Source organism: Haemaphysalis longicornis, unplaced genomic scaffold, assembly GCF_048455015.1.
Source record: "Haemaphysalis longicornis isolate Haplotype H1 unplaced genomic scaffold, Haemaphysalis longicornis Haplotype H1 scaffold_7, whole genome shotgun sequence".
NCBI lineage: Eukaryota > Metazoa > Arthropoda > Arachnida > Ixodida > Ixodidae > Haemaphysalis > Haemaphysalis longicornis.
The window spans coordinates 9,159,973-9,182,025 of record NW_027526422.1 but is presented as its reverse complement, the minus strand read 5'-3'; the positions used below and the strand labels follow the sequence as shown (position 1 = coordinate 9,182,025).

At 49.5% G+C, this 22,053-nt stretch overlaps 2 protein-coding genes across 13 annotated transcripts in view; both read left to right on the top strand.

Moving 5' to 3' along the window:
* The window catches only part of LOC144144445 (uncharacterized), a 92,303-nt gene that overhangs the window by 45,349 nt on the left and 24,901 nt on the right, over window positions 1-22,053 (top strand). For 9 of the 12 annotated variants that reach the window (XM_077675895.1, XM_077675884.1, XM_077675885.1 and 6 more), the window contains 5 exons: window positions 15,076-15,240; window positions 16,356-16,442; window positions 17,181-17,249; window positions 18,681-18,764; window positions 19,786-19,917. In XM_077675895.1, coding sequence (XP_077532021.1) covers window positions 15,076-15,240; window positions 16,356-16,442; window positions 17,181-17,249; window positions 18,681-18,764; window positions 19,786-19,917 — 537 coding nt within the window. Of the gene's footprint in view, window positions 1-8,782; window positions 9,938-12,092; window positions 12,115-12,849; window positions 13,188-15,075; window positions 15,241-16,355; window positions 16,443-17,180; window positions 17,250-18,680; window positions 18,765-19,785; window positions 19,918-22,053 lie in introns of those variants that run through there. The other 3 variants (XM_077675890.1, XM_077675894.1, XM_077675893.1) reach the window with 3 other exon arrangements.
* On the top strand, window positions 3,517-6,023 carry LOC144144448 (diamine acetyltransferase 1-like). Its single transcript, XM_077675899.1, has one exon. The coding sequence runs from the start codon at window positions 3,808-3,810 to the stop codon at window positions 4,291-4,293; it is 486 nt and encodes a 161-aa protein (XP_077532025.1). The 5' UTR covers window positions 3,517-3,807; the 3' UTR covers window positions 4,294-6,023.

Sequence of the window (22,053 nt, the reverse complement as noted above, 5' to 3'; positions counted from 1 at the left end):
TTTTTGTGATACAGAGATACGGAAATCAAACTGGAGAAAAAATACACCGTGATCGGAAGCGGGAATCGAACCCACAACCTCAGCATCTCGCTGCGGGGCTCTTCCAATTGAGCCATTTCGAGGACAAATTCCCTCTCGACTTCAGCTGGGGTTTATATTTAAGGATGTTCAGAGACCAGTCAACTAGCGCCGCCCCTCGACCACCGCGGGAGACGTGGAACGTCTTCGTTCTTCGTAGCGGCTGCCACGTGGAACGTGGTCGGAAGGCGGGGTAAGCCAATGGCATTTCCGGACTGCTGGAGCCGGAGCCCTTGTAACGCAATAATTTGCAGGACAGTAATATATGGGACGAGGGATTCCGTGAGAACACACATCAGAGATGCAGTCCTTATTGCCAGTGATATTCGGCAAGGACTGGCAATAAGGACTGCATCTTTGATGTGCGTCCTTACGGAATCACTCGTCCCATATATTTCTGTGCTCTCGTGTGCAACGCGTATGTGAGAGCTTTGTGTTCATTGTAAGAGAATCCCTAACGAAGAAAGTTCCTACTTTCGAAACTGTCGGCAAGTCATGAAGATAAGTCCACGACGCATAGAATGTTTACATGACAGGGATCAAGACGGGCAGGAATATAACGGCTCCTTCGAAAACGATTTTCACTTCATTTATTTTACCTGAGAGGCCTGGCCAAAGGCATTCCATCACATATATAACACAGAAATAAGAGTTGGCAGTTAAGAAACCCTCGGAAAGCAAAGGGGAGGATAGGGTAGGTCATTGAAACAGATAAAGAATTTGGAAAGAAAGAAAGAAAGTGGAGAAAAAATGCCCGCCAGGTGGGATCCGAACCCACGACCTCCAGAATACCGGTCTGGTGCGATAACCACTACGCTACCGGCGGGGCGATTTTCCCCTCCACTTTCTGGGGTATTTATGTGTAGGTATTTTTGTTTCCTGTGCTTGGGGGTGGTAGCCAGCGCCACTCGGACTACTCGGGGTGAAGGGGACCTTCTCTTTAACCCCTGGGCCGTGACTCGAGTGTCTACGACATGTCGAGAGTGGTCGACCAGCGTTAAACCCTCTTAAGCTTCCGGTATTCTGGAGGTCGTGGGTTCGGATCCCACGTGGCGGGCATTTTTTCTCCACTTTCTTTCTTTCTTTCCAAATTCTTTATCTGTTTCAATGACCTACCACATCCTCCCCTTTGCTTTCCGAGGGTTTCTTGACTACCAACTCTTATTTCTGTGTTATTTTCAACGAGCCCTCATTTCCTATTCTGATTCGCTACATGCATAGCGAGGGCCTCTGTTCTGGCAGTCTTGGTGCCATAGGAAGCTTAAGAGGGTTCAACGCTGGTCGACCACTCTCGACATGTCGTAGACACTCGAGTCACGGCCCGGGGGTTAAAAAGAAGGTCCCCTTCACCCCTAGTAGTCCGAGTGGCGCTGGCTACCACCCCCAAGCACAGGAAACAAAAATGCCTAAACATAAATACCCCAGAAAGGGGAGGGGAAAATCACCCCGCCGGTAGCGTAGTGGTTATCGCACCAGACCGGTATTCTGGAGGTCGTGGAGGTCGGTATTCTGGAGGTATTCTGCCAACTCTTATTTCTGTGTTATTTTCAACGAGCCCCTCATTTCCTATTCTGATTCGCTACACACACACACACACACACACACACACACACACACACACACACACACACACACGCACACGCACGCACGCACGCACGCACAGATATATATATATATATATATATATATATATATATATATATATATATATATATATATATATATATATATATATATATAGCGACAACGAGCATTCGCATGCATGCTTGCCGTACGCGTCCGCCGGCGATATATATACAGCGCCCGGAAAGCCGCGCTGGCGAAGGCAACTGTACGCCACTTGCCGAACAGATGTGCCATCCGGGCTGGCTCATTTAGCATAGTACAACACTAGATCTCTCTCTCCCTCTCTCTTTCCACCTCTTTTCTTTGCATCCCCGTAGGGAAAGGACGTGTGTGGCCGGGCCGCATGGTGTGTTTTAATTGGGCACTGCGCACTGTGGCTTGTCTGTTTTCCGGGTGTGCGTTGTTTCCGCAAGCGCGACCACCTGTAAGAGGAAACTACGCGTCGGGTATAGCTTTTTTTTTTTTCTTTAATGTGAACGGAGGGGTTGGGTTGCTTGATGCGTAACGCACAGTATGCGATCTGCCCGTAGCATGTCAGTACGGATTGTTGGGGAACCTAAAATGGCTTCGAAACACCTTTAATGCGCTTCCAAACCCTCGTGTTTGTCCACCCCTGTGTTAGAGTCCTCGTTTGAGCGCTGTTTTTTGTCATATCATGCAGAACAAACTAGCCAACGTTCAATTCTCAGTTAGCTTTTAATGCGGAGCTTTAGTTGGTTTGTTGTGCGAGAACCCCGCCGCCATTATGAACGCGTTATCTGATTCCGTTTGGCGTGTACTCTTCGGAGCTACTTCGCGGGTGCGTTAAACGTGCGCAGTCTTTATATGCACCTTCGAAGCGTGCAGGGAAAGCGCTTACAGCTCTGCGCGCAACAGTGAATTTAGAACAACCGGAGCGAGGTTAGAGGCAGTGGTTTCGTAGGTGTCCGTTGTGAACAATCCGGAAAGGGCGGGAGAACTGTGGGCGAAAACTTACGCGAAAACCAATAAAAATGTTGGCGCTGGTCGACGCCGCCGGCTTTAATTCGAGAAGCGTTGTGGTACTGCTAGGTAGAAAGGTCCCTATAAGTTGTTGCGGGCATCTATGTTCTCGCATAGGCGCAGTTCTTCGCTTCAATTAGCAAAGCAAACAATGACCAGAGTACTGCTTTCAGTGTTTCGAGCAACGCTGGTAGGGGAGTGAAGGCGCAGTGAGTTTCGTAAAGGTTGGTACGGCAACCGAGTGCGGTGATGGTGTTTCGGGGTGTGCACGAGGTATTTTCTGTCCCTCACCCGTTCTTTGCAACTCGTCTCGGTCAATACGCTCAGGCATCCGATGGGTTACTTCGTAGAGCATTTTCTGGGTGCCTTTCGTCGCTTATTTTCTGTTAGCTTTGATTTGAATAAGCAAGCGAAGAAAAAAAAAACGGGGCTGTTTTTCGGAGGCTTCAAACAGGTGAAACCTCTGCATTTTCAGTGTTGAAAACACATGTAGAGAAGAATAAATGTACTTGAAGCTTCTGTTTTTTTTTTTTTTTTTTTGTATTGTCGGTGAGAAAATCATATGCTGTCACTGTTAGCATCAGCTTGCGAAGGATAGCCAGTAACTCCCCATTCGCAGCTGTAAAAGGTAGAGTCGCCGCAAGTTGATTAGTTTACGTTCTTGCTCAATATGTTATGACTGGACCTTTCAAATCCTTGCGACAGAATCAAATCAACAAAAATTTAGAATGTTCCTTTCACCGCGCATCCGCACTCTCCTTTTTTTCCCATGCCCCGGTCTTCGCAGCTGGCGGCCATCGTCCCAGTTCGCCGTTTGACTACAGAGAGAAAGTAGGCTTGCTGCGATAACGTATAATCGCTGTCTGGCAGTGGCGTTATGTGCACGCCCTGCCCCCCTTCCCCCCATTTAAACCGCCGCGGGCTTCCCCCTATATTTACCAAGAAGCAGCGCTTATCACCCCTCCTCCTGTGAAGAATCAAAGCGATAATTCTCACGCCGAAGGGTTCCCTCGACTGAGGGGTTTTTGTCGCCATAGCCAAGCCATAGGCGTCGCAAAACGACAGACAACGAGCGAGGCAAAGCAAGCAGCAAAGAGGAAACCAGGAGGAGGTGCTTGTGCAATGGTGGATTTCGAAGTACGTGGCGCCGTTCGCGAAGACTGCGCGGCCATCATGTCGCTGATCCGCGAGCTGGCCGACTACGAGCGAATGCCGGATCAGGTGAGGCTGAGCGCTGCCGACTTGGAGGGGCACCTCTTCGCGGAGGACGAGGAGGACCGATGGGCGTGCGCGAACGTGGCCACGGTGGCGGGAAACGTGGTCGGCTTCACTCTCTACTTCTTCATCTTCGACCCTCTGGCGCTCGAGCGCGTCGTCTACATGGAGGACTTGTACGTGCGTCCCGCGTACCGAGGGCGAGGCATCGGCCTGGCGCTGTGGAAGTCGGTGGCCCGGCACGGTGTTCGGCGCTCGTGCGACGCGCTCAACTTCGAAGTGCTCGACTGGAACGTGCCGTCGCTGGAGTTCTACGCCAAACGCGGCGCGACCAACATCACTCGTTCGCGAGGCTACCAGCACCTGCGCTTTTCCTCGCCTTCGCTGCCTTGAGGGCTGTGCCGCTTTTCTGGGCATACCTGTCGACTACCACTTTAGTCCTGTGTTTTCTCGCGTGTGGACCGCATGCGTTGGATCACGTCCATACCGGCCGCGGTTGGATAAATGACTACATATGTGCACTGGTCCATGCTATCGCTTGCGCGAGCGTGTGGCCTTCTCGAGTGTGCGACATGGCCGAAGTTCTGTTGTAGCACGTTGATGATATTGTACAGTGCATATTAAAGGGACAGGAAAGGCCACAGCTCTAGAACACGGAATGTCGAAGGCGCTCATAATTAAATCATGGCTTTTGATGTGAACGAGATATACCTACCTGACGTTCGGTGAAGATAAACGCTACAGCATTTCGACTATGCCAACTTGAGCTGCGAGTGAGCGGCTATTTAATTTTTGGACACCGACCGGGCTTTAGAAGGCGTGGAATAGGACTGTAAAGGTGGTCCTGTTGCATGTTCTTTGTTTAAAGGAGCCCTGAAGAGAAAATGCAAGTTTGTTTTATTCGAAAGATTTCGTGTTTTATAGTGCCCCCAGCGCTTGTCCGGATACAAACGATGTTTTATTCACTGAGAAATTCATCAATTTAGGTTAAAATTTTTATTTTCCCGCTAAATCGTTTGTTTTCGGGGTCTGCAATGACATCACAGGAACCGACCGCTCTGCAGCCTAGAGTACCTTCATTCACGCATCCGCCGTACAGGGTAGAGACACGTATACGCTGGCGCCGCCATTTTGGGTCGCTCGCTCGCCGCCGAAGCAAGTCACTGTGTCAAAACCGCGCTAAAATTATGGCCGAGACGCGGTGTACTGGCGAAGTTTGAATCATATTATCTGTTTCGCGTTGCTAGGTCTCGTGGGAAACGAAAAGAACAACGCGTTGAGCACGTTGGCCCAACTGCGACGGCACGTGACCATCCAAAGGGTGTCTCCACCCTGTACAGCGGTGTTGGTGTGTTCCCGCGTTTCTTTACGTTACCCGAACCTAGATGGCGCCACCATACTGTGGTAAGCCTTTGGTTTGTTTTTGACCGTATTTAAACCTTGCTTGTTTTTGTTCTGGTAGAAAATAATCGCTCCCTGAAACAGTGCTCGCTCGACAAATATGGTCACGTAAGACACCGTTGCTTGCGTCAGTCGACCAGTGTCGTCTGAGACAACCCCAAGCCCCGTAGTGCTGTGCAGCTAAACCAAGCATGGTGTGCGCAGTACGAACATCAGTACGCATCAGTACTTCTATGTTTACATGTGCTTTCGTAACTTCCACTGTTTGTCTCATCATTCTTATTGCTTTGTAAAGATTGTGCCCTAAATTTAAGCGCAAATTGCTCGTTCGGCTAGCTTCTAAGCTCTACCGAATTTGCGTCTGCTTGTGCCGGCCTCCGCCAATCGCAGAGCTGGCTCGAATGACATCATAGGTTCTGTTGCGGAAAATGAGCTGGTACGTGGGTCGCATGGCCATTCCCTTTTTTCCTAGATATGTAGCTTATTTCAGCGAAGTTTACGTTAAAAGTGGTGTCAGTATGATTCTAACGAGGCAATCTTTTAAATGAACCAAACTTGTGTTTTCTCTTCATGGCTCCTTTAATCGACGGCAACTTAATCCTCCGCGATTGTCGCATATGTCCCGTAGATTCGGACAGTCAAATGCGCTGTGCATGTTGCCCACCATGCCAAACAATGCTACCAGTCTGTGCACCTCTTTTATTAAATGCTTTGATAGCCTGTACGGCTTTGCTTTTGATATCCTGTATGGCTTTGCTTTTACACGGAGTTCTCGTGTCTTTTTTGCGCCTTGTACCATCATGGCGTCATCTTTGACCGAGCTATGTGGTTGGGCGGAGCCCCTGAAAAGTTTGCAGGCAGCCTGCTCTGTGTTTGCCCCGGGAAGTGACATCACTGCGTTACACCCGAAGTGGGCACGACCGTAACGGCCTACTGACGGAGCTGAGTTTTCTCCGAAGCGCCTCTTGTGGGGCTCTGTGCACGACTCGGAGCGCTAGCTCTGACACCTGACTTTCATTGGTCGGTTGATTGGCGATGCAGGCAGCGCCCTCTCGCGTATTCTAACGGACTGCGTACAAAATCCTTTGCGATGCGTGCATGGTGTGAGCCTACGCGTGCGTGCGCGTGCGCGCGTGTGCGTGCGTGCGCGCGTGCGTGCACGCGTGCGTGCGCGCGCGCTCCTGTGGGCGCTTTGCAATGAAAAACACGGCGACAACAGCTCAGAGACGCGGCACCGCCAATTGTTTGTGTTTTAATTATATTACGCGACGTTATAGTGAGCTGCGTTGGCTGCTTTGTGCAATCTTAGCACGAAACCAAAATTGCAATCAGTAAGAGATGGGGCAGTTTGGAATGACAAATTTACTGCCTTGACCGAAGATGGTGACGATAGCTTATAGACGCACCGAATGACAACCTAACTACGATAATCAGGAAATCAGCAGTACACTGGCAGTATAGAAAGGAAACGTACAGAAGAAACTGTGACACTATGGCAGATCTGAGAAAAACGAAGGAAGTGATTGAGAAGCGCAGGGATCTGAGAGAGAATCGGGAACGAGGGAGGGAATCAAATGGGCGTAGTTGTCAACGTTAACGGGAGCAAATTTTGTTGCACTTCAAGCAGCGGTAGCCCTTACAAAGGGCACAGCCATCATCACCATCACCAATGATGCTGGTGCGTACAAGTATTGAAGAAACATTAACCAGAGGCAGGGGGTTAAGGGCAACGAAGAAGAAAGAGATTGTACTCACTGGGATGCGGGACTGGTAATGTAACAAACAACATGAATGAAAGTAGCGGAAAGATTTTGCGGATTTGTACTAACGTTAAGCGAGGAAACAGTGCTGAAAGGACGTGCTTAGTGTGCGAGACTGCACCAGCAACTGAGCTTAAAGAATACATTCTTCCGCAAACGAAAGAGGAAGGAGGGAGTGCGCGACGCCTAAGGAAATCTGCAGGACATGATGGAAGCGCCATCGTAACTCATCATGAACACTATCGTAACTTGGGCCAGCTCAGAGCTAGAGCAACGGAAAGAAGGGTGATAGTACATAGGGATGGGAAACGACCTCATCGGATCAGTATCTCAAACTAAGTTGACGTGGGCTGGGTTTGTAATGCGGAACTTCGTGTATTTTTCTCTCCTTAACGACCCCTTCATTGCCAATCACCCTGCGTGGGTGTGAGTAGTGTGACACTAGGTGTGAGCCATGTGGATGGGACCATCTGCCTTCACGAACTGACGCCCGCTGGACCACTTGAATTGCGATGGATACCGAGAGACGGTTCGAAAAGCGGAAGGGGAAGGCCATTAATTGGATGGAGGGATGGATCGGATCAGGGCATAAACACTGTGCTGCTGCTGCTGATGATGATGCTGAGGCGGTGGCACACCTAAAATAGACGAGATGCAGTTACAATAGAAATTCTCCGCACTCTCTTTTGTGCCCTGTATTCGGCAAAATGATATAAAAATGTCGTTGAACTATGATTGGAATTACCCGCCGCGGTGGCTCAGTGGCTAAGGCGTTGTGCTGCTGAGCACGAGGTCGCGGGTTCGATTCGGGGCCGCGGCGGCCGCTTTTCTGGTGGAGGCGAAAAGCAAAAACGCCCGTGTGTGCGATTTCGGCGCACGTTAGAGATACCCCGGTGGTCATAAATTAAACTTGAGCCCTCCACTACGGCGTACCTCATCGCCTGCGTTGCATCGGCTTGGTAAAGCCCACAATCAATCAAATATGATTGGAATTCTCCATCAACTCGCCGAGGGTGCGATGCGTGCTTGCTTCTTACTTTACCCTTCAAGTTTAGAGCTACAAGTACTCGGCTGTCGTCATGCCTGGTTCGCTATGCAATCGATACGAACCACGGTTGTAATATATATACAAAAATGGAGCTATTGTATAATTTCACCGAAGTGCGTTTATTGATGGAGCAAATTACCCAAAAGCGTGGTGTATATGTGGAGGCAGAGAGTTCTCCAGCAGCTACAATCAAAAATCGAAAGTTGATAGCGATGCTTGATTTTCCGTACCCCTACCGCCACGTCGTTGGAGTATTTTACGACCTTTTCGCCACTCGCAGCCATCGACGTGTACACACCACCCCTTCGTCTCGTTTCTCAACTTTTGGAACAAAAGTAACGGAACGAAATCATTCGTTCCGTTCGGCCGCATCCTTTTGTGTGTTCGCAGACACCGCGCATTGTTTATTGCCATTAAGAATACGTACGTTTTATGCGAATCGTGCCGAAAGACACGACGCGAGCACTCGTTGCTGGCGTGTCCGGTCTTTTACCCTCGTCACTGCCATTTAGAACTTACGGGCATGTTTTATTATACGCCGCTTTCGTGCCCTTTCTAATTCCGGAAAACGAACATTCTCTTTTACCGCGCCTCATCTTCTGTGCCCTCCTCCGCCCTTGATTTCCCCTCGCTCGCTTTCACGAGCGGCGCAGCCGGCCGCCCGACCTCGTCTCCGTAGTCACAGCCGCAGCGGCAGCCGGCCGGGGCTCACGCTTACAGCCCGTTGGCTTACGGTTAGGCTTCGGTTGCTGCCGCGCGCCAGAGCCCGAAGCTCGAATCGAGTCGCGTCAATCAGCGTAATACCGTTGTACATCACGTGCGAGTGTGGTTCGGACCCTCCCTCACTCTGGTGGTGCTTGCGTCCACGTGAACTTGTGAACTTGTGCATCGAACTGTGTGTGCATCCCGTCAGCACCTGCATTGGCGACCAGCGATATTGACGGCCGTCCTCATCCTCTTCACTGTCCTCGTGCTGCATTCGACGCCGGCCCGGTTATTTTTGTTTTCACAAAAACTATTTTCTCACCGATCGCGGCCGCGCAGCCGATCCCCGCGAGAGCCGCTACAGCTGCGCGTGAGACGGTTGCATACGATCTTTGTTTTCTTCTTGTTGACTGCATCTGACGACGGCCGATTCGCGCGTTCACGTCGTGCATCGTGCGCCGCGTCACATTATAGGAGCTGTCATACTCGGAACGCCGTCGCAGGATAGATACAGCGGCGTTTCTGGCTGGGCTTTTGCGTGGGAACTTGACCCGTGGCTTGAAGAGCCCGTTTGCTCACACTCGCTGAATTCGCTGGACTTCCTTGCCACTTTATCGGCGAGGAGCGAAGAGCATTCGCAACATCTTGTGGCGCGTGCTGCATTTGGAGGAAAGAAGACGACGTATCGGTGGCTGCTCGCGCCCGGTGTCTTCGGCGGAACAGGTGCTCCCCGAACGCTGCCCTCGCTTGTGGAAGCCAGCGATCCCCGAAGGCGTTCGCGCAGACGCCGACTGGCCGCCCTGTGGGCACAACTCATCTCTACGTCGGGTTGACAGCAGCGATTCAAGCTGCCGGCGAACGCGACGAACGCGAAGGAAGCAACTATGCTTTCCTTCCCGCCCATGGACGACGAAGAGGAAGAGGAGGGCCTGGTGGTCTCCACGCCGGAGTCCAGCCCTGGCCGGAAGTCCAAGACGCCGGCACAGTCACAGCAGCAGCAACAGCAACAGCAGCAGCAGAGTAACCAGCACCACAACCGGTTTGTGCCCGTCGAGGTCGAGGCGAAGAAGCCGAGTCGTGGCCTCAAGCCGTTCTCCATCTCTGGTAGCAAGAAGCTAGCCAGGTAACCCAGTCAGGCATTGTTTCCCTTCCTATCATTGCCTTCAGGCGGGGGAGGAGGAGGGGGAGGGAATGTCAGCCTCCACAATCGGTGATTGTTGGAGAGTTGTAACTTGTTCGTTTCTTGACCGATGGCCTTGGCTATCTTCTTGGGGAGAAAGAAGGAAGGCGGGGAAGGGGGGGGGGGGGGGGGGGGCTATTCTGCCTACGGTTTCGTGCCGTACTCATGGCCTAACTCATTTGCAGGACATGCGTGCTGTTCAGTTTGACAATGTTTTGCATACGGAAGCATCGGATTTTTCCCATGACGCTGTCTAATAGATGATATAGCCAGCGATTACATTCCATGCATGATTTCTGTGGCTTAATTCGAACAGATGTATCTATTCCCGACTCGTGGTTTCGTCACTGCGACGTTGTGGGTTGGCGTCGCCGACGTTCCTGAAACGCATTCACGGCCTTTTTTCGGCCAGCTGCGCTGCCTGAGGGGAACGCGAACTTGAAAGGGTTTTTGACGAGGACAACCTTGTGATGCGATGCGACCTCGCCACGTCGGCGGTTTCTTGCTTTACCGCTTTAAAAGTGCGCCCAAATGACGCGACCTTGCGAAGCGTGTTCGTTTTGGGAAACATTGGCTATGGCTACATCGCTAGCTGTAGCCGGCTGAATGTCGCCTTTTTATTTATTTTTTTGTCTTTGATTCCCGCTGTGGCTGCCGTATATATCGGGCTTCGTGTGAGGCGCGTATAGGCAACGGTAGCAGGATACAATGCGAACCCATTTAGCATGCTGTCCAGTAATTTGGGAAGAACCTGTTTATGACGTATCTGTGCGGAGAGCGATTGTTTTTTTTTTTTTTTTTTTTTTTCGCGGAACGTTTTCCGAGCTGTGGCGTCCAATCGTTACCTAGATTGATTGCGGTTTCGACGTCACTGCTATTGTTGTGGTAGGGCGCGGGGAAAGGAGGCGACGTTAGTCATTTTATATGAACTGCGTGCGTGTGTGTTGTTCTTATTTTCTTTTTTTGACCAGTTTCGATATGATCGCGTGCGTAGACAGCAGAAAAAACTGCTCGCTGGGGCCGTTTCTTTCTTTGGCCTTTTTCGCCTCCAAAGGAACTGTATAGATCAAGTTTTGAAGACGAAGCGGTTTGACGTTTGAATGAACTGATGTCCGCCCGATAGGAGAGAAAGGGGGATACTGTTATGTCCGGAAAACGATTGTATTACTTTATAAGCGTTTGGTTTCCTGTCTTGGCTTTATCGGTGCACGCGCACGCTTGACCAGAGATTTTTCTTTACGACGCTGTTCTCGGTCGCGAAAAACGGCCATTTAAAAACCCGGCTGGGCGCTTTTCCGGAAAACTTATCCGATGGGCTTCCACTGTACCGAGCATTAGACCTGCTTAGCAAACATCGGATTTCAGTGCCAGTAATTCGTTTTAACAGCTCAGTGCGTCCTCTGTTTACTACACGCTCGATCGTCAAATATTTCTCCGAGGAATTATGCAACGGAAGATATCTCTTCTGTACACTTGACTGTCACGGATCCTTAGGAGCTTTTGTGCTTTGTCATCATCACTGGCGCTCAGCTCCTTCCACGCGTCGGCCAGATGGCAAGCTGTGCACTGTTGCTGTTAAGTACGCCGGACGAACGATTTCCACGCGCACCATGGTCCCTGCTCGCCAAGATGGCGCCATTGCGAAGATGGTGCTGGCAGGCTAGCCTGTTCGTATTGCGACTTCTCAAAATGCCGACACGTCTTCGCGGAACGCGAGTGCAGCTGTTGGAACCTCGTGCGATGTTTATTACACCTTTATGAAGGAGGTAGGGTGGGGGGCGTGATGAAAGCGTCGCTGATTTATTACCGTCAACGGCCGGCTTCGCTTCCGTCTATGCACCGACCGCTTGCCGATGCCCGCCACTGCGGAGAGGCAGCGACCGGGCGAGCTGAATTTGCGTACAGCTGTGTCGTCGTGTCCCCGTGGGTAGCTTACTGGGACATGTTGGAAACCGGCAAGGCTGCCTGCCTGCCGCATGGCTTCCGCGTCGACGTGGCTGGCGTGTTTGCGCAGGCGCCGTTGTGCGCATACACGCGTGCGGGCCACAGCTGGTCCCGCCTTGCGTATTGCTCGTTGGCTTGCGCTCGGTGCGGCGGTAGGGAATAGCGCCGCCTCGCAGGTGCGTGCCGGGCGTTTTGGACCACGGGGCCTCCGCAGATGGCCGCGGCTCGGCACCGTCCTATGCTGCCGGGGTGGCACGCAGCTTTTATTTTACCTGTTCTATCTGCCCGGCACGTTTATGCGGGCATGAACACCTGACTCTGGGGAGGGTCATACCGTTCACCTTTGCGAAGAGACTTGCACGTTTCGGTTCCACTACCATGTGGAGGCACCGAAGGGTTCCGAGCACGCGGCTGTTACGTTTCGCTACCCTATTCTATACACTAGTTTCGCTTAGCCACGGAACGAACGCTTCCGGTTTCGTGAGGCTGAAACCGGAAGATAGTCTGGCGTAGTGAGTTGCAGGCTGGTGCAAAAGCTTCGGCGTGTTCAAACCCTGATCAGTTGTGCGTGTGCGTGTGTGTGCGTGCGCGTGTGCGCGCGGAGGGAGGGTGGGGATTATCATGGACAGCTGCGTGTTATAGTAGTTCAAGATCTCGTGCTCATTTGGTTAAGGATCGCTGCAGCGCGTCTCATGCACACTGTTTTGCGGAGTCACGCCGAAGAATCGGCGCTAAATTTGAAACGGACGGACTCGGAGATGAGGCTACGCGCAGTCATCGCGCGAGCAGCCAGCTCCTGCGCAACCTTTCGCGTACCGGGGACAGCGAAGAAAGGGCGAGCCCGACATGTCCCGCATCTTTGCGCTGCTTTTGAACGCATTCCCCCATCCCCTCGACTCTCCACTCCCCGTACACGCATTTGTGCTGCTTCTGAACGGGTGCGCGCGTGCTGTTGACCGGGGCGGAGGCTGCCCGAATCGATCGGCGCCGTCCGCCATCGCGTCGTCAAGCGCCAGAAGCAGCGCCAGTCCGTTCCCGGCGAGCTCCGCGGCGCGGTCGCCGCTCGAGCGGGCGGGCCGTCGTCGATCCCCGCGCATCTCGGTATTGCGGAGATGATGCCCATGAGAGGCGCGCGTGAACCACGGGCATGGCTGCTGCTTCCGAGTGAGAGCTGGTAGCGGGGGCTTGCAACCCCCACCCCGTCTCCTTTCCGGCTCGCACCGATCGTCCCGACTCCACTGCCGGCCAGGTGAGGTAGATTACCTGCCCGCTGTCCATGTCACGTTCCGTATGACGCCCACAGGCGGTTCCTCGTCCCAGGGCCGCTAAGTGCGAAGGCTGTGCCGTACCGCTTCGCGTTCCTTCCTTTTCGTAAAGCGGTGGGAGGTGCAGATGGTTGGAGTTTGATTCTGTTCACTCTTGGCCTTCCTCACACCCCTTTTGAGAACGCAACGGGAACTGCGTTTGCCGAGCTCGCCGTGCGAGCTAGAATTCGTGACTTAGGCTGCTCCCATAGTGTGCACCGTTTGTGGTCATCCTTTTCTTGTGGCATCGTTCGGCATTTTTCGAGTTTTGTCGTAGGCACGAACAGGGCTACTTCTCAGCACTTTTGTTGACATCTTGTTATGCTGTTGAAAATATTGCTGGGATTAGCTCGTGTGCGTTCACCTACTTTAACTTGGGAGAAGGAAAAAAATGCTGAAACATGGTTGAGGGGGAGTAGAAAAGAGTGGTTAGGGCACAAGCCCTAATTATATTTTGGTGATTGCATCACATCCTGATCTAGTTGATTTGCATCCAGAACCTGAATAGAGGCAGTCATCTTTCTATGAAACAACCAGAAAAGTTGATCCAACAAATGTGCTGTACTTTTAGTTATTTTCCTACCAAAAATTACATAGATAGTGCAGGAATGGCTTCATGTTTCTTCCCCCCTAAGTTGGAATTGTCTATTAGCCATTCTTGTTTTTACTGTTATTAAGCACTTTGTTTTTCCTGAATCACACAAAACGTATGTCGTCGAATGCTTAGGCATGCACTTGGGGCAGAAAGCAAGTTGCCGTGTGTCGATACAATAAAGTGCCCGGCTTATAAATACTATGAAAAGTTTGCCACCTTTTCGATACAAAATAATAAAACGTCCAAACTGTTATTGCCACTCCAAGCTGCGTATTGTCTGCACTTCTAAGAGCTTTTAAGAGCATCAAGGATGCTGGGATAAGTGCAGTGCATGCTGCCATTTTTTATGCTTTACTAACCAACGCATTGCTGGCTTGTTTGCAGTTTGTAAATACTTTCCAGTGTTGCAAAAAAGGTGTCCCTACCTTTCTAGCTGGAAATTTCATGGAAAGCACCTTTTGCTGTTAAAACTAAAAATTGAGTTTTCAGGCATAAGATTGGCTGAGCTGACTGAAGTGCAGGGGTGTCTGCACTTTAGGGCAAGTAGAGCTTCTGCTTGCATGCGGCACGGAAGCATGGCACATCGTCTTCTGAGCCAGAATAATGCGGGCAGTATTGGCTACTTAGAGCAGAGATTAATAAAAGAAGTCTTTTAACATGGAAGCATTGTTATATACTTACCCCGAAATCTCTGTCTCCATGTCCATAACGAGTGACGTGATAACGCCTGAAGCAAGAGGTCCCGGGGCCCTTTATCAATATTTTGTTTACTATTGTTCATTTGTGGAAACAGAGAACTGCTAGAAAGTAGTAACCACACAGCTCCTGAAAAGTAGCCCATGCTGGCAGCTTCTCAAAAGCTGCCTGCCCATGTCCTGTCCTCATCAGTGCAGTTGTCGCCAGTGTGAGGCGGTGTTTCTTACATGGTGGCGACGGTGGAAGCAGACATTCCTTTTTGTGCACCGCACTCTTCCCTCCAGTCTTCCCTCCACCACGTATCCGTCCCTACCCGTGCAATTTGCAGACATAGTCTGGGGATTTATGGATATATTTGCAGGCTTTAAAGAAAAGCCCACCGCTCGGCTTGGTGCAGCATGCCTTAGTTGTCGATTAGCTAATAAAAGTATTGCCTGGTGCCAACTGTTGTGGTGCGCTAGTGATCAGTGCCAGCCCTCGACCCCTGTGTCATGAAAATGGCGGCGTCGGTAAGGAGTGTGCCTGCTCTGCCCCTGTTTCAGTGTCAAGGAGAGCCACCAAATGGCCGAAGCAAGCCAGGAAAAGAACGCCAAGCTCAAGGAAGCGCTTGGCATCAGCAACTTCTTCGTTGAAGGCAGCTCGCTCGACCCTGACCGCAAGAACCGCGAGGCTCAGGCAGCTGCGGAAGCACACAAGCAACTCCACAGGTGAGCTGCCCCCCATCCAGCCGGCTGTGTGCCCTCTCCAGCTGAATGGAGTGGCCGCAAGGGTACTCAATTGAGGCACAAGTTGGGAAGCCGCGGGTGTACAGACAGGCAATCTGTGGCAGCGCCAAATCTCTCTCATAGCAAGATGTCCAGTGCATGTGCAGTGTGGCACATGACAGTAGCCTGAGCTGGCTGATTGCAGGCCTTTGTGATGTGTGACAGCCTCCCTCTCCCCCTTATCTTGGCACCTTGCTTCAGTGAGATTTTAGTGTGTACCGTACTTTCAGGTCCGTGAGTTATACCGTTGCATACGTTCTTGTGTCTAAACTGCCCTTTGCTTGAAAAATTGGCTTTCACATTTTCATGTATGTAGCCACCCCTTATGTAATACCCCTTCAATGGGGTCTTTAAGGAAATAAAATGAAATGAAATTTCAAATGAATTGTTCCTTTAAATAAGAGGCACAGTTTTGTAAGACAGGCACCGTTCGAATGCACTGGTAATTCAATGTGGGATTCCACCCCACCAATCTTGATAGCACCAGCCGTCATGTGGCTGTTGGAATGGGGCGAGACTGTGGCTTCCTTTTTTTTTTTTTTTTTTTTTCCTTCCTTTCAATGCGGTGTCCAAGTGTCGACTGTACGGCTTACAGTATTCCGCATATAAATAGTACTGCCGGTAATTTTCAGAAAAACACTGAAAATGCGATATGTATGGTGTGTGAATGCGTGATGTTTTAATAGTTTTACCAGACTGATAGTTTTCATGCTCTACTCGTCCACAAATGGAAGTGCATTGGGATACATAAGGTGCATAATAACCCCCAAAACTCATAACTTCTTTACTTTGTTACAGCTCCTCTGTGCGTATGTATATGAGGGTACATTTTGTGTAGCCGTAACCTGTGCCTGTGTGAATTGCAAATAACTGGCTTTACAAACATTTGATGGAACAAAAAGTTTATATGCTATTATAGACAAGGAGTGAAAATTTGCAATAAATGATGATGGCTATCACTCTTGGTCTTTCATATGTATAGACAGTGTTTTCTTTTCCTCAATAGACAGAGCAAACTGTCTAACTTGTGTCGCCTGTGTTATAATTTGGCTCTGTAGCCTTGTCCCAGATTCCGAGAGCTCACCAGAACCTGAGCAAAGAAGCAAGAAGAAAAAGAAAAGTGAAAAAGAGGCGCAGAGCAAAAGGCAAGTGGCTCACGATGGAACGAAGCGTTTTAAGAAAAGGCAGCTACAGCCACCGCGGCCTGGTGTGTGTGTGGGGGGCAACTGCTTGCTTTTTCCCGGAGGCAAAATCGCAGGTTTAACCATGCGCAGCATGTCACGACCCTGCCTAACGTTGTGGACTAACCCGTAGTCTTATATTGCAGCACACCTTGTAAGCCACAGGCATTCCTATGTCATGTTTGCTCGTGGATTTGAAGTTCGATGGCTGCTTGCCTTCTGAGGGGTTGTTTTTTATCGTGACAGCTAGTGATTGTTGGAAAGACCCCTTGCAGGTTGTCAGCCAGATAGGTTGACCAAAAGCCTTTTGCGATGTTTGGCTCCAGCGCTAAAAGCCTCAGGTTTAAGCACTTGGCTGCCTTAATGTGTGCGCTTTAACAAGTACAGTTCCTTGTGCCATGTCTGTATCTGTATGCTAGTAAAAAAAATTAACCCTGACATTTGCAGGGCCGGTTGGGTGAGTAGCACCGTTGTCTTGACTCTTCTTTGCTTTTGCATACGATTGTGGCAGTTTTTGCTTTCTCTTTCGTTCACGTCCTTGTTTCTAAATGCTGTAGACCCTCTGACCTGAAAAGCTTGTCGACCTATCTTTTCCTCTTTCTCTGCTCACTACACCCCGAGACCCTGTTCACTAACATATCTTTTTCCTGCTTTATTTTTCTTCCCCTTCCCCTTCCCACTCCCTTTTGCATCGCCACATAGGAGCCCATCACCTGAACCACCGCCCAAGAAGAAGAAGAGCTCCTCGTCCAAGAAGCAAAAGCGAGCGAGGCAAGTTTTTTTTATCGTTTTGCAGGTATTAGGCTATGTCGCGGGGCCTTGATTTGAGTTCCCCAAGGAGTGCTCTTGGCTGAAACAAACTGGAGTAGTGCTGTTTTAGAGGCTCCAAGTGTGTTGAATCCTTCCTTCATTAAATTGTCCCATCTGAGTTTTTATTTATTATACAAAAATGCCTTGATTCAGTAAACAGCAAAATCTGAAAACTTGATATGGCTAATATGAGCAGCCATGGCAGTGTTTTTGGCACTGACGATGCTGGTGTGCCGATGTTTATAGTATTTAAAATCTAGTAATTCTCTTGCTTCAGCCGCTGTTACCAGCAAGCTGTTTGATTGCAACTCTTTGCGCTACTCAGCACGAGGTCGCGGGTTCGATTCCCGGCTGCGGCGGTCGCTTTTTCTGATGGAGGCGAAAAGCAAAAAACGCCTGTGTACAAGATTGCGGCGCACGTTAAAGATCCCCAAGTGGTCAAAATAAATCCAGAGCCCTCCACTGCAGCGCGCCTCATCGTCTGCGTTGTGTCAACGCGTTAAACCCTACAATCAATCAATTGATTGCAACTCTGTTTTGATGGGCAACGAAGTGACCTGAGCCCCTGATGTCAGCTTCTTTTGAAATATTCTGGGGGGACAGTGTTGGAGGCTGTGGGTTTGTGGGAATGCTTGGTTAAGTAGTAATTAACCAATAGCAGTGCTTGGCATGGGGAAATGCTTGCTCTGATGTAAACACAATCGTGTGGTCTTAATGTCACAAAACTGAGACCTTGCGTTCTTTGGTGGGGGGGGGTGGTATTTTTCAGGTGGTGGTCGGCTCTCGTTATTGGAACGTGGCATCAGTTGCGTTTCGAGTTTCCACTTTTTGTTATCTCTTTCGTATTGCGCCGATAGTCGCGCTGCCAGCGGTCGCTATTAGTTGTCTTGATGGCTTTCTTGTTAGTGGGAATTGTGACGTTCTGCACAGTCTTGTGGCTTGCCTGGAAACAATTCCTAGTTCTGGTTTGTTTCTTTTGTACTTTTTGGGGGTAGCTTTTTATTTTTAACAATTAGCAATTGTTTAGCAATTAAATAGGCAAAAGTTGTTGAATTTTTTACTCATAGTTACCAGGGCATGCTGGAATTGCTTTTGTCTGTGTGCAACCAACTCCATGTAATTAACTGGTTGCATTTAGGAGAAGAGGCAGGCATGAGTGTAATAGCCTCAATTTTGCAACAAATTCCTTTTGTGTGATTTATGAAACTTGTCTTTGTGTAGTCACTTCAGGAGGCTGGTCACAATTCTACAAGGCTACTGGTATAATTGCGCTGGAAGTGGTCACCAGTGGCAGGTCGGCGCTACTTTATTTAAAGTACACCTTTAAAATCAAGTACAAACTAGCATACTGGACTCATTCAAGTGGTGTTAAAATACGGCTTTTCCTTGCAGGTCTGAATCTCCTGTGGTGAAGCACCGAAAGAACAAGCCCAAGAAGAAGCAATCAACCAAAGCTAAGCGGAAGTCTCGCAAGAGGTGTGCCTTTTTCTTCTCTTATTTTTTTTTTCCTTCAAGCGGAGGGGGCAAAGTTTCAGGTTTTTGGCATGGCTCCTAACAGCCATATTAGTGTTTAGATAACTACCAGAGGCTGGTGGCTGGTGCATAGCCTGTTAAAGGGACCCTGCAACACGTACCATCGACTACTTGGAATGCATTTTGGGGTAAAGTCTATTGTCCCAGCAATCTCCTCCCGCAATAATTATGAAAATCCGTTCACTATCACCGAAACTACGCGCGGTGAGAAATCGCACATGAAATCGCACATAACATTTCCCTCTCAACTCGACCGCGGACAACGCGACGAAAGCTGCGCGCTCTCTCCCGGAAAGGGGGTGGCTCGCGACGTTCTGTTTGGCGGCCTTCGATATATCACAGACCGGGGAGTTTTCTCCTTTTCTCCGCAACGTGGAGAGGTCTGTTTCCGGTGTGGTGCCACAAAAAAGCAGGCATGGCTGCCTGCTCGCAAGCAAGCACTCAGGCTGGTAGGGCGTTTTTGAAACAATAAACGTTAGTTGTCGAGTGGTCTCGTTGAAAGGAAAGCATTGAGCCTGTCATTCAAACTCCGTGCGTACTACAAACAAAAACACCAAACGTACGCATGCAGGTTCAGACATAGAAGGGGTTGGTACAGGAAATGCGAGAAATAAGCCCCAAAGTTGACCAGCAACAGCCAGTAAGACAGCCATGGCCAAAATGTCGTTGTTTAGGCCATTGAAGAGAGACGTCGTTTAGGAGAATTGAAAAGAGTGTGGTTGGTTTTTCTGCATCTTTCACGGCGATTTGGGCGCTTGCCGCTTCACGTGCACGTGTAATATTTGGCTCAGGTATTCCTGGCAGTGTAGTCTAAACGTCGCACAGTCTACTTGCACTGCACAAAGAGTTTTGCAGGGTCCCTTATTAAAAAGTACCAAGGAGTTCTACAGAGTCGGCACTTTTTGCAACCTCAGTCGTCCACTGTGAGCAAACGTGAGCCCTCGTTCGCTCGTGTGCCTTGCAGCCCCGCAGCCGAAAGCCGTCGGAAGCGTCGGCGCTCTCCCTCAGAGTCTAGCAGCTCGGGCGACCAGAGCAGCGATGAGAGCACCGAGTCCTCTTCGGAAGACAGCGAGTCGTCCTCGTCGGAGGAGAGCAGGTAGCCCACCCCTTTGTGCTCTCCTCACTCGGTGCCAGTGTCCCTGCATTCCCTTCCCTTTTTTTCTTTGGGCCATCTCTCTCTGCCTCTTGTCTGGTGCTCATCACTGCATGAAAGGCTGCGGGGCAAACTGGCTTCCTTGCGACTCCCAACGAAATTTCTCATTCCTAAGTTTTTTCACTGTTGATGGGTTTGCAAAGTACGCGTACGAGAAGTGGCCATGAGTGGTGCATTTAGGCGTGCTCAATTATTATCTGGCCAGGAAGCCCTGCACTGAACTTGCTTTCAGGGCAGCAGTGAAATGGGGTGGAACTATGGTTGTGCATTAGAAAAGGAAGATAAGTGAGCTCTTATGAACTTCTAAGTACCGTGCGATGTTGGCTGTAATTACAAGTTTTGATACTCTACAGTGCTCTTTCTTGGCAACCTGAATTCATTGAAGTTGTGAGGTGAAGAGTTTAAGTTGTGGATTCTGAGGTCTTATATAGGTAAACAAAAATAATAAAAATGTTTCATTAAGTTGTGGATTCTCTTTGGTGTTAGAGGTAAAATAAAATAATTAAAAAAAGCCTTTCATTGTGCATTTCGTTCAGTTGAGGCTTGTCAGTGTTGAATTTTGACTGTGCTATCCGATTGCACCTTCGCACCAGGCGCTGCTGTATCTGTGGCATCTGGGCTTACCTAAGTCGCACTGCTGTGCCCTGTGCAGCACATTACCAATGTGATGGAATATTGGAGGTGTTTGGGAATATGGAATATGGGAGGTGTATGGAAGGTGTAGCTATGAGAGGTGTAGCTATTGGAGGTGTGGTGTCGGAACACCCCCGAAATTTATGCATGCAAAAAAAAGGACATGTATTGTTTGGGCGCCCAGCACGCTATCCCTTCTTTTGTTTTTCGGTGGCGTGTAACACCCCCCAAGATATATTTCTGGGTGCACCACTGTGACTGAATGTGGCATATTACCTTAAACTCCCCACTGACATTTTCTACCTCATTGGTGAGGGTCTGATTTTTTACGGCACCAAGAAGTGTTTTTTTAATTACTACCTCAGAGGCACGTACATGCCCCCATTAGAAAATGTCTAAAGTTTTAATGTGACTACACTTTTTTCTTTTACTGATGAAGTTGGGCAGTTTCAAAGTGATTCATTCTGATGAAAATTTGTTCTGGACCATAACAAGCACAGTAGCGTTAGGATTATTACAAAGGATCTAGGTTCATCGTGCCAGTGTTTTAGTCTAAGATCTTGTTGGAGTAAAAAGAAAGCATGAATTACTGAGCACTTTTGGCAGAAAGAGAACGTTTCGGGGGAAGAATGTCTCTCGGGTTGTGATGTTGTGGGCAGTGGTCTTTTGATTAACAGCATAAACTAAGTATAAAAAGATTTTTGGGAATCTGTTTGAGTTGAGTCAAACGTGCGTGGAAGTGACAGACAAAAGGGAAAATGTGCTACTTATGCGAGGCATGACCTTAAACAATGGGGAGCACGTAAGTGCCCTGGGACACTGTGGCTTTGTTCAAAACCTGAGGCTAGAGCTTCAGTCTACAAGCTGCGTATGGGATGACATGACATGTACGAAGGTCTAAATACCTACTTGAGGTGTTGAAGACCACCAGTTATTTAGGATGTTGGGGGGAAGGGGGACGGGGGGTTGAAGGGGGATGTGTTACTAAGAAAAGATTTACGAATGCACAGCGCTAGCAACACCAACTACACGTTGCTGTTGGCTGTCGTGCCAAAATGTAAACATGAAAAGCTAGCAAACAGATGAGATTTGTGCTCTGTTCAGCATTTTTGTTGGTACGTTGATTTGGCTGTGCATGCAAGCGTGCCCGTAGTATAGCCTGCTTGCGAGCACTGATGTGAGATGGCATTGCTATTGTAAGTGAGTAAGCTTTTTAATGCAGTGTGGGTCAGCAGTCATGTGACCTGTATGAATAGTTGCATAGATGAAATGGATGCTATAGATTGCACTTCAAAAAAGCGGGAGAAGATACGAATATAAGTGTGAATCTCGTCCTTGAGTCGGGCTTAACTGAAAGGATCCGCGTAACTTGTTCATGCTGAGGCCTAGTGCATCACTGCAACCTCTGGCACCATAGAAAACCTTTCTTCAGGCATTGCATGTATG

Excerpts from the sequence above, each read along its gene's own strand:
- LOC144144448 (XM_077675899.1), top strand. The coding sequence starts at position 3,808 with ATGGTGGATTTCGAAGTACGTGGCGCCGTTCGCGAAGACTGCGCGGCC.